This window comes from Canis lupus, chromosome 11 (genome assembly GCF_048164855.1).
Source record: "Canis lupus baileyi chromosome 11, mCanLup2.hap1, whole genome shotgun sequence".
NCBI classification, from domain to species: domain Eukaryota; kingdom Metazoa; phylum Chordata; class Mammalia; order Carnivora; family Canidae; genus Canis; species Canis lupus.
In genome coordinates, this window is record NC_132848.1 from 48872665 (window position 1) to 48885449 (window position 12785).

Consider the following 12785-nt stretch of genomic DNA (forward strand, 5'->3'; position numbering starts at 1 on the left):
GGCGCTGAACCACTGAGCCACCCAGGGATCCCCTAGAGTTTTGATTTAAACATACCACCTATGGAGCTTTTGAGAATACACCATTTGTTGGTGTCATTGTGACTTTTTGATCACAAAACAAAAATGACATTTGAGGTCTTACTGTTCTTTTAGATTTAAATTACTGTTATTAATGTGTTGTCCAGTAATTTATGGTTCAATGAAGAAAATTCTATGGATGAGTACTTTTGTAGCATGTATTACAGTGTGCTAAAAGTATGAAATATTTAGTATGTTATTTGATCATTTTTAAAGACTTTATTTATTTGAGAGAGATAGTGGGAATGAGCATGGGCAGGGGGAGAGAGAGACGGAGAAGCAGATTCCCCATCAAGTGGGGAGCCTGAGGCTGGGTCCTGGGGTCCTGGGGTCATGACCTGAGCTATCCGGGGCCCCTGGTCAATTTTTAAATATGCTCTTGTCTTTAGTGTCATAAATTGTATGTAATTCATATCCATTAAACTACTTTAACTATTCTAAAAGAATTGGAAAAGAAAAAAAAGAATTTGATAGCCTTGCAAGATTTTTAAGTTATTTTCGTAAGAAATAGGAACTTTTATATTTTCTCTGTTTTTCCACATTTTACAGATGCAACAGCTTGAGAGACAAGTTATTGATGCTGAACGTCAAGCAGAAAAAGCTTTTCAACAGGTAGAGTATAATTCTAGTTAAAAAATTTTTTTCTCAGGTGCCTGTGTGGCTCAGTCGGTTAACGGTCTGACTTCAGCTCAGGTCATGATCTCTGGGTTCTGGAATCAAGCCCCTCAAGGGGCTCCGCCCTTGGCAAGGAGTCTGCATTTCCTTCTCCATCTGCCCCTCCCCTGGCTCATGCTCTCTCTTGCTCTTTCTCTCAAATAAATAAATAAATAAATAAAATCTTAATTTTTTTTCTCTCTCTCTACCAATGTAAGCCTTGTTTTGCCCAAAACAATTCTCAAAATAGTCTTCAACCCTTCTCTATCACTCTGACTATTCTGTGAGCTGGATCGTTAGAGAAAGTGGAGGATCTAACTTTATTTTGCCCCTTAATAAATTTTCACAGGATGAAAATGCTTCCGTTAGAAGGTTTTAGCTTCTGAAAAAATCAAATATTATTTTTATGGCAATACTGACCATAATGATGTTTTGAATATAAATATGTTCATAGCAGTGTCCTTTATAGAAATAAGGAGTTGAAAATAATATGGATGCCAAATTAGAAGAGAATGAATAAGTGAACTATGTTTATTCCATGAAATATTAACAACCATTAAAAATAATTATTATAAAAGATATACTAATATAGAAAAATGCTTAGAGTTATATTAGGAAAATTATATACAAAAATTTATTCTCAGTATTAATAGACATGTGGGAGAAAAGTCAGACCTTTGATAAGTCACTTAACCCTATCTGGGCCTTGCCAACATTAAAATGAGTGTTTTGGATGAGCCCACCAGCCTTAAAGTTTGTCCAATGATCCTCAATCTGTAGCTTTGCATTTTATGAAAAGATCTTTGTCAGATTCAGGCAAGTCAGGATTTTCAAAATTATTATTTTTTCCAAGAAATGTGTGTTAAATTTCTTATACTTGCTCTACATTTGTCACATGTCTTCCCTTCAACTTAAGAACTACTAAATCTTGTTTTCACCTATAAGATTTTTGCAAAAAGATTTTTGCTTATTTATTCATGAGAGACACACAGAGAGAAAGGGAGAGAGAGAGAGACAGAGAGAGAGAGAGAGGCAGAGACATAGGCAGAGGGACAAGCAGGCTTCCTGCAAGGAGCCTGATGTGGGATTCAATCCTGGATCCTGGGATCATGCCCTGAGCCGAAGGCAGATATTCAACCACTGAGCCACCCAGGGGTCCCTCACTTATAAGATTTAATTTTATAAGTAGATTGATTTAGTGGCCTGATAAATTTCTAAACAAATCCAATCTAACCTAATCCTTGACTTTCTTAATTATGCTTAAAAGACAGTCCTAAAAATTTATTATACCAAATTTCAACCAGTGTAAGAATAGAGAAAAGGGTAAAATGAACCCCCATCACCAGCTTTCACAATTAGTCAACTCAGTGATAATCTATACCTCTTTTTTTTTTTAAGATTTATTTATTTATTCATGAGAGAGAGAGAGAGAGAGAGAGAGAGGCAGACACATAGAGGGAGAAGTAGGCTCCTCGCAGCGAGCCTGATGTGGGACTCAATCCCAGTTTCCAGGATCATGACCTGGGCCAAAAGCAGGTGCCCAACCATTGAGCCACCCAGGCATCCCAGATAATCTATACCTCTATCCACTTTATTCTTCTCCACCCCCACACCAGGTTATTTTGAAACAAATTCTAGACATCGTATCATTTCACCATGAGTATTTCAGCAACTAATCTGAAAATAAAGATTTAAAAAATCATAACTATAGTACCATCATCACACCAGTAATTCTTTAAAACCTCAAATTTAGATATTGAGAGAAGTAGGTAATGGTAAATAAAGATCTATGCTGTGCTTGGTTTTTTATATTCTTTAGCTGATAAGACCAAATAGTAGTATTTCCTCTTATAGCAATAAAAATCCAATGATTAACAGTAAACTCAGAAAAGGTCACTTATATCCTATGAAAGACTCTCATGTTTATGTCACTCCCTGCCATTCTATATTAAATGTCTTTGTCTATGTCTATTGTGGGCCTTGTTATCTATATCCCTGTTTAATTCCACAGCTAGCAGCACATATTCAGCAGTGTGTACCTCTCTTTCTCTCTCTGTCCCTTTTTTATAAAGTCTTTATTTATTTATTTGAGAGAGAGAGAGAGAGAACAGAGGGAGAATGAAAGGGAGAGACAGACTCCCTGCTGAGCAGAGAGCCCGATGCAGGGCTCCATCCCAGAACCCTAAGATCATGATCTGAGCTGAAGGCAGATGCTTAACTGACTGAGCCACCCAGGTGCCTCCTGCCTCTCTCTCTTATCTCCCTCTTTATCTTTCCTTTTCTGACTTCATCCTTTCTTGGTGACTTCTCTTTTTACCTTCATATACCCGTGGTTGTCTCTCTCTGTTTTCTTTTCTTTTCTTTTCTTTTCTTTTCTTTTCTTTTCTTTTCTTTTCTTTTCTTTTCTTTTCTTTTCTTTTTTTTCTTTCTTTTCTTTCTTTTCTTTTCTTCTTTTCTTTTCTTTCTTTCTTTCTTTCTTTCTTTCTTTCTTTCTTTCTTTCTTTCTCTTTCCTTCCTTCCTTCCTTCCTTCCTTCCTTCCTTCCTTTCCTCTAATGCCTCATAGTGTAGGAAAAAAAGAAACAGGACAGTTTTATTTTGCCTTTTCTTAAATTAAAATTCTAAATTTATATGTGCAGCATATTTGTTTAGCTCTGAAAATTAAAATAAGTATCTTACTTATTTGTGATTCTTAGGGTTTTCTTCTGTGATTCATTAGATCTTAAGAGCAAAAAATGAATCCCCATTCCTAATTTGAGAGAAGTAAGCCATGACCATTTGTAGTTGTTAGAGGCCAACTACAGATCTTGGTAAGCTAACAGGAAGAATTTCTTGTTTGAGGTTGTCTTTTGAGGATATCAGGTGTAAACTTATTTAATTCTATGCTACAATTTAAAGAAAAAGACACCATGATTGGCTAAATGTCCTTAAATCAAACCTTCCTCCAATAAAGAGTGAGTGAGAATTGTAAACCTCTCAAAATTTCTATATAATTTGGCATATCTATAGATATTTGTTTTTGTCTCAACACTTTAAATTTATTCAGTACTTATTTTGTTATGCTTCAGAAGGGATTTTTTCCTTATATAATGATACATTATATTGCATTATATGTTATATTATTGTACATATTATACATTATATGTTATACATTATATACATTATATTATTATACATTATATACATTATATAAATTCTCATTCACCATATTAAATACATAATGATTCTAAGAGTTTACAGGAAATATAAAGAGAGCAAATGAATTTTCATGCACCGATTATATTACCTTTTTTTTTGCCTTGCCAAGACAAAGTAAATGTTTTAACATAGAGTAACCACGTCCTTTGCTATCTTTCACAGTTTCTATGGGATTGTGCCCTATTTCGTGCTTATGCTGCTTAAATTCAGCTTATCCTTTGTCATTGAGTCATATCCTAATACTTAAACTGTATTTATATTAACCAAAAAGGAACATTTCACTGCTAAAAGCAGTAGTCAGCTGAAACCATCTCAACTCTGCACTTGAGCTTTGTTCCTTTTTCCCTTTGTTTTTAATGAGTCGCATTACCTTACCTGTACAACCATTAAATGAATTGGCTGTAGAAAAGAAATCATATATTTTTCCAGAGAAATCTTGGCAATCATTATACTTATTGCTATAGGACATTTTTATTGTAGTTGTTCAAAGTTTGGAAAGCAGTATGTGCCAGTCAATCTCATATTACTTATGAGTATTCCTGTGAGACAGAAAAACAGCAAATTGCACATGTGAAAGATATTGATACACAGGATTCATTCTTAAGTATCTGATTAGGTGTATATTCCAATCTATTACACTCTTTTATGCTAATCAAAAAGGGGTACAATAATTTCCTATATGGAAATTCGTGTTTTCATTCTTCTCATTTCAATCCCTTGCCTGTGTTTGCTGCAAACTTGGTAGCAGCTGGATTTTAAAGTTCTCTCTGACCATTGTAATATGTGGACTAACCTTTCTGTGAAGTTGGTTCTTAGATTCCAAGTCACTTGTGGTTTTTAATAAGTGACAACTACTTGGTCACACTAATATCCAGGACCTTGTAATGATTTACTTCATTACATGAAAATGTACTTTATCCAGTGCTTTCCTTTTTACCTTCAGTGAGAATGGTTCTGGGCTTACTGCATAAATTCTGGAGCACTGTTTCCAAAATAATTGTGTTTAAGATGTGATTAGAATAATTAATTAATTTGCAGTATGTTTTAAATAACTGGTAAATGGTCTGGGATTCAAAATACCCTTATAATTCCTCTCTTCATTCTATTTTGGAATGATCAGGTTTTTTTGTCATAGGATTGCATGTATAGAGAAATAGAAACTTTTAACCCTTTCCTCAAAAAAAATAGTCACATCTTAATTACATGTGATGGGGTAGGGAGGGGTGAGGTTAGAAATGGGAAGAGGGAAATACTGGTAAGGTGATTACAATAGAACAATATTTGCAGCTCCTGCTTGCTTCAGTGTGGGCAGGAAAATGGAAAACAGCCCTGGGAATTGTGTCAGTGTCCTCAAGACTACACTCAAGGTTTGTTGATTCAGCAGAAGGACTCACAGAACTCAGAAAAGCTATTATACTTACGGTTATGGTTTATTATAGCAAAAGGATGCAGATTAAAAGGAAGAATGCACACAGAGTCCAGGAGAAACCAGACATAAGCTTTCAGTTGTCCTCTTGCACTGGAGTTACACAGGGATGCAGTTGATTCTCCCATCAGTGATATGTAACAACACACTAAGTATCGACAAACAGGAAAGTTCATTTGAGACTTGGTGTGCAGAATTTTTATTGGCAGGGAGCGAGGGTGGTGGTGTCAGTCTTATAGGCATGGAATGCGCGGGTTAACTGACCTTAACTACCCAGTCTCCAACCTTGCACAGGTCAAGCTGATATGGTGTGGCTCAGGACCCTAGGTGAATTTAAAAATGAATAAATAAAGAGGCGTTCACCATAAATCACATTATTGGCATAAACTATCTAGTGTCGTCCAGTATCTTGGATATATAGTCTCATTAGGGAAGATAGTAACAAGGGCTCAGAGGTTATTTCTTCCAGGAGCTAGTCAAGCACCAGTTCTTTTTTTTTTTTTTTTTTTGGAATGTGCAGGGTTTGAGCACCCCCACGTCTGCTGAGTTAATCTTTTACTGCAGAATAGCTTAGAGACCTCAGAAGCAGAAAAGATTTTGGGGAACTGGCTGAGGAATGTGCTAAGGTGTGTGGATGCCACCAGAAGATCTCCTGGAAGAAAAGGAGAAAGGTAGCCTAAAAGTGCAAAGTGAATATCCATATATAGGTGATCACAAGGGTTTCTTTAATGAGCAATTTGAATTTGTAGATGTTTGTTATTGGTCTCTGAGAAGTTAAAAGTCATACATGGTTTGGGTTAAATGAATAGAGAAAGAACTGGACTATTTTTCTGTAGTGAGATTTTTTAATTTTTTTATTTTTAAAGGCTGCTTGGTTTTTCTGTAGGTCTCTTATCTTTCCTATGGACTTATTATATTAATTACAAAGGAAAGCTGGTGAATCCTGTAGAACTTTGGTCCTAACAGGACCAGCTGGCAAGTAGATTGCCCATAGCTACTTTGTGATCTCTCTTCCTGAGATATTTTGACATTTTTGCCAGTAGTTTTCTTGCTTAGGAAAGTTTTGTTTAGCTAAAAGTAATGGTCAAATTAAACAGTTGTACCTGGCAAAGATGCATCCAAGGAGCTCTGACAGTAGCATTCACTCATAAAATGAGAACACCTTTTAAATTGTACATACTTTTCAGGGGATAAGAGTACTCCCAAATCCGGAGTACCGACTGGGAAGCTCAGTCCATTAAGGCATCAGCCTTCAGCTCAGGCCATGATTCTAGAGTCCTGGGATTGAGCCCTATGTGGGGCTCCATGTTCTGTGGGGAGTCTGCTTCTTCTCCCTCTCCCCCATCCCCCATGCACACACTCTCTCTCTCATATAAATTAATAAAGTCCTTTTTAAAAGATTTTAATTATTTATTTGACAGAGAGAGAGAGAGAGAGTGCACAAGCAGCAGGCAGAGGGAGAGAGAGAAACAAGCTCCTCACAGAGCAGGGATGCAGGCATGATCCCAGGACCCCAGGATCATGCCCTGAGGCCAAGGCAGATGCTCAACCAGATGAGCCACCAGGTACACTAAATAAAATCTTAAATAAGAAAAAAAAAAGTACTCCAAAATCATAGTTTTCTAGAACTGTAGACCTTTCCTAAGCATTAATAGGACAATTTTATGGGGCAGCCCAATGTTTGTAGGGTGGCTTGCTCCAACTTAATTAAAGGAGACTATAGGTGTAGATCTGGTAATATTTATTTATATTCTTGCTTAGTTTCTTTTCTTGAGGTTTGTAGGGGTAGAAAAATTTCTTCCCTTCTAAGTTCTTTGGCTCGTCTAATAATTAAATTGGCATAAGACATTAACAGGAAAAAAACAAGTTTAATTTCATATATATGGAGCTCCATAAAAATACACAACTCAAAGAAGTGACTGTAGCAAGCAAGTATACAATACATTTGTGAAAAATTAACAAGACAAAGAGGTTTAGGCTTGAGGTAGTAAATTAGTGAAGAAGTAACAAGGCTTGTCTATACAGCCTTCTCAGCCCTAAATTCCCTAACCAACTCTGGTGATAAGGATGACTTCTTCCCTCCTGATACAGGAGAGGGATTTATTTCCAGCTTTCAGGGGGACAAAAGAAGGTCGGAGTCGGAGTGTTCTTATACCAACTGTTTCTTAGGTAACTTTAGTTCAAAATAATCAGTATCCTGAAGTGGCATATTTTGGGGTGACATATTCTGCTTCCCTGCAGGTTTGGCATATTTTGGGGTGACATATTCTGCTCCCCTGCAGGTTTGTCATCTCTGTCCCTGAAGAACTACCATTTTGAACTTAGTCTCTGCTCTTCTCTCTCTGTTTCCACAGCTATAGAATGTCCTGTGTGGAACTGGCTATGCCATGTTAAGGATGATCCTTGGTATTTATTGTCCAGCTTTCTGTCCTCCTCTGGCTGTTTTTCATGGTAGCGTTTCTGATATAGACCTTTGCTGGTTTGCCATTCCTGCAGAAAGACTGCTATATTATGTTAAAAAACACAAATCTTAAGATAACTTAAAATTATCATCTGGATAGTGGAATGCAGGGTTTTTCTTCTGTTTTTTAAAAACCTACTTTTATTTTTATAGTTTTCAGACATCTGAGTGGTATTTAAGTAGGATACTTTGGCATCTGAGTTGATTTTACATTTCCACAGTGAACCCACGGATGACATCTTGTATTCATGGTTAAAAAAACAAAACAATGGGGAGCCGGAGCGGCTCAGCGGTTTAGCTCCGCCTTCAGCCCAGGGCGTGATCCTGGAGACCTGGGATTGAGTCCCACGTCGTTGGGCTCCCTACATGGAGCCTGCTTCTCCCTCTGCCTGTGTCTCTGCCCCCCTCTCTCTCTCTCTCTGTTTCTCATGAATAGATAAATAGAATCTTTAAAACAAAAACAAAAACAAAACTAACCTTAACACTCTCCTTCTAGAAACCCTCATTAGTCAAGTATTTTTGAACTTTAAGTGGATTCATCATGATTTTTCAGAAGTGTTTTTAACAGTTTAAGATTTTTCATCTTGATTATCATTGTTAGTTTCTCAAATGCTTTTGCATATTTTTCCTTTTTGCCCCCTACAATCTAAAACATTACAAAAATTACATTCTTAACTGTTTGGAGTATATGAAATAGTCTTAATATACAGTGCCCAGTACTTTATTTTCTTTCTTCCTGTCATTAACATCTCATACATTCCTTCATATGCCCAGATGTGTTTTGCAAAAGATCTAAGCAGAGCCAGTGTATCTTAGTTATTAAAAAAATTTTTAAAGATAGATTTATTTATTTATTTATTTATTTATTTATTTATTTATTTATTTATTCATAGAGACACAGAAAGAGACAGAGAGAGAGAGAGAGGCAGAGGGAGAAGCAGGCTCCATGCAGGGAACCCGACACGGGACTTGATCCTGAGTTGCCAGGATCATATGCTAAACCGCTGCGCCACCGGGGCTGCCCTGAGATATTAAAATTAAAGCATCACTCAACCCCAGGTCACACACTGGTCTCTTTTATCTTGTTCTACTTTTCCCACTGCCTTTATCTCCTTGTGTAGCATACTCTATGATTTTTACATCTTTATTATATTTGTGATCTCTCTTACCCACTAAAATCTAATTTCTATGCAGGCAAAGATTTGGGGTCCATTTTATTCACCAGTGTCTTCCCAGAGCCTGGCACTTGGCAACTATTCCCGGAATGTTTGTTAAATGAATGAATCAATAAACCCTCACTGAACATACTCTCCTACCTATATCTTGATTCTCATTTTTTTATTTCTTGTGATTCCATCATTTGGGGCTTTAAAGTTCTTTTGTTTTCCATTTCCTTTCCATGTGTATTTGTCTGTTTTTCACCTAGGTTCAGTTTTTTTTCTGGGTCATCCAATCAGATCTTTCCTCACTAATCACCTTCTTTACTTTATATTCCTATTTAATTTAAATGTAAAAAATGAGGGCTGCAAGCTTTCTGATTTTATACACACATGAAATACTTTGCATATTATCATTGTTCTAGAAAAAATGAGCATTACTTTGTATGGTAGCAAAATTCTGAGAATCTCTCATGTGCCCTTATGTACCTCAAAGGTAACACTACTTGGCAAAATAGTCTCCAGACTTTATAATTGTTAAATAGATTAGTCTTCAGACTTTATAATTAATTAAAACATGCTGTTCAATATTTTGTTTTTATGATGATACCTTTTAGGAATCTATTTCACATTCAAGTATAATGTTTAATACTATGATAAATTAAATACATGCCTACTATTAATTTTCTAACCTCTGAATTTAGGTACAAGTTATGGAAGAGAAATTAAAAGCAGCTAATATTCAAACCAGTGAATCAGAGACAAGGCTGTATAAGAAGTGTCAAGATTTGGAGACCCTCATACAAGAAAAAGATGACATCATTCAAAACTTGGAACTGCAGCTTGAAGAACAGGTTAGGAAGAATTTGATCATCACAGTCTAAATACATGCATTTTGCATAATCTCAAAGGTTAAAAAGAGAGAGCCCACACTGCTAAATTTGGGTCAGAAATCTCACTTATTTGGTCAACTCATGGAGTCTAATCATATTTAAGGGTGAAAGGTACAAATAAAATGGCATTCTCTTTAAGACTGGGTGATTCCAAGGCCATATCTAACACTTTCTGGATGCGACTGTGCTCCTTAATGTTCAGACTTTTTAGAGTTTGAATGTAATAGTCAACTTGAAAACATTTGGTTATCAGCAGGCATTTCTGTCTGTAAAATGTTTAAAATAGTTCTTTGCTTTAGATTTTTAGGGTGTTGGAAATATTTATGGAACATTGTGTTTTAAAGGTATGTTGAATGATGTGAATCCTATTTAAAAATGTGTACACTGTTTTTAAGCCACTTTATTGAGATCAAGTTAGTTTTTAGTTTATTTTAAAATTTTATTAGGAAAAATCTGCATTAAGGTCATTTGCTTAAATTATCATTTGGCATCATTTAAATATGACCATTATGAAATTATTAAATATGTCAAATTGTTTTTTATCATCAGCATTTTTTTTTTCATTTCTCAGAGGATCAGTATTTCTTTAGGTCAGTGGTTTCCAACTTTTCACCACCTCCCAACTCCCACCCACCGTGATTTATATGACAGTCACATTCTCTTAGTTTTGTGAGCATAACCACATTTGAAGGTTGGTAAATGTGAGCTAGATTTTTTAATTTTTTTTTCTGGATCTTTAAAAATTTGCATGTAAAAATAAAATAATATATATGAAAAATAAAAACTTATGTTTGAGGGGAAAACGAATCATCTTCAGAAGAGATTCTGATTTTCCTCTCCCTAACCTGGTTGACCCCTCTCCTACTGTTCTAAACCCTAGATCATTTCCAGAAATCATTTATTTTGCTGATAAATTCAGTGGGTGGATTTCAGTATATGATCTTTCAGAGAAAGAGGATAGCATTTGTTAAAACTAGTAATATTTGCATATGCCTTTGTCGTTTATTATTACATCTGTTGGACAATGGTTTTCATTTTTTACCCTATTTGGTAATTTGAAGGTAGATGTATTACTTGGAAACAGGTTTTAAGTGGATTTGTCTTTTGTATTTACAATGTAACATTTCCAGGGGCAGCCCTGGTGGCTCAGCGGTTTGGTGCTGCCTGCAGCCTGGGGTGTGATCCTGGAGACCGGGGATCGAGTCCCACATCGGGCTCCCTGCATGGAGCCTGCTTCTCCCTCTGCCTGTGTCTCTGCCTCTCTCTCTCTCTGTCTATGAATAATAAATAAAACCTTTAAAAAATAAATAAACAAATTCAAGTTTGGGGGACACCTGACTTGGCTCAGCTGTTGAGCATCTGCCTTCAGGTGAGGGCCTGAACTCAGTCCAGGGATTGAGTCTTGCATTGGGCTCCCTGCGAGGAGCCTGCTTCTGCCTTTATGTCTCTGCCTCTCTGTGTCTCTCATGAATAAATAAATAAAATATCAAAAAAAAAACCAATGTAACATTTCCAGATGTAACGTTTATGAGGTAATCATTTCCATGAGCCTATGTTTGAACTAAATACACTGCTAATGTTATTTCAGAAACAAATAAGGATACAAGAAGCTAAAATAATAGAAGAAAAAGCAGCTAAAATCAAAGAATGGGTAACACTTAAATTAAACGAGGTATTTATTGCTCTCTATATTTTGTGTTTTCTTTACCTTTTACTTCCTTTGAATAGATAAGCCATCAGAATATCTGATCATTTGAATGAAACAAAATTCTGATCAGTTGGTGGTGCTGCTGTCTTTTGGTAAATGTGAGATAGGTAGCTTTCATTTTTATGTCCAGTGTATTTCTACAATTAAAAATACTGATAGACTCCTAGTAAGTAGTATAGGTAGCCTCATTCTCATTAGTTGATTTTAGCTCTAATTTGTTAATTTTAAATAATTATAGAACATATGTGTATATCATAAGATTAATGTGTTCAGTATCTTGAGAAGTACACATTGGTTTATATGGCAGATTAAATGATGAAATAATTTGGTTTAAAATAATTTTACAGTGGGAAAGGCATACAGGCTGAAAATATTTGAAACTCTCAGTTCTAGAAAAAATAAATATCAAGGCCATAATTATCTAGGCTATCTAGGCTAATTATCTAGATGATAAATTCATCTGATATTTGCTCATCATTTCTTTGTATTTTGATTACATGCAATTAGGTATTAACATCTTAAAAATATTATAATTTACTAACACATGTTAGAAAAATTATTCCTATATAAAAGGATACCATTATATCTTTTCAGCTGGAATTAGAAAATCAGAATCTTCGTTTGATCAACCAAAACCAAACTGAAGAGATAAGAACAATACAGTCAAAACTACAAGGTATGAATATTTTGACTAAGACAGGTTAGTTGGGTTTATTAGGCTACATAGAATTTTGCTGTTGAGCACTTGAAATATGCCTCGCACAACCAAGGAACTAAATTTTAGGTTTTATTTAATTTGAGTAGGTTTTAATTCAAATAACCACATGTTCACATTAGACAGCACAGCTGGACAATTGCAAATAACCCAAAGGGGGTACAGTAATTTGAATGTTTAATTTCAGGTATGTTTGCTTTAAAAAACTCAGTTATTTTATTTTCTATTTTCACTTGTATTGTGGTGATCAGTAGTGAGTAAAATTCTTACAGCCTGAATATTTTCAGCAGAATTTTGTAATATGAATGATAAACTCTTAGCACTTTCCCATGCTTAGGGTCACTTTCTTTTCAGCATCAAAGCCTAAAAATGAGTGATAGGGTTAGAGGTAGAGATTTACTTAGTAACTCAAGTGCATACTGAGCTGAAGACAATGGTTTTTAGATCTTGGCCACTATAGTAGTTTTCAAGCTTATTTAGCCATAGAACTCTTTTTA

General features: G+C 35.5%; 1 protein-coding gene across 8 annotated transcripts in view; it reads left to right on the top strand.

Moving 5' to 3' along the window:
- The window catches only part of PLEKHH2 (pleckstrin homology, MyTH4 and FERM domain containing H2), a 110157-nt gene that overhangs the window by 27017 nt on the left and 70355 nt on the right, over positions 1-12785 (top strand). For all 8 annotated transcript variants that reach the window (XR_012003321.1, XR_012003322.1, XM_072768184.1 and 5 more), the window contains exons 3-6: positions 628-690; positions 9677-9826; positions 11454-11537; positions 12168-12249. Coding sequence is in view for 6 of the 8 variants with exons in the window: in XM_072768184.1 (XP_072624285.1) it covers positions 628-690; positions 9677-9826; positions 11454-11537; positions 12168-12249 (379 nt within the window). In the remaining 2 variants the exon portion in view is untranslated. The remainder of the gene's footprint in view (positions 1-627; positions 691-9676; positions 9827-11453; positions 11538-12167; positions 12250-12785) is intronic.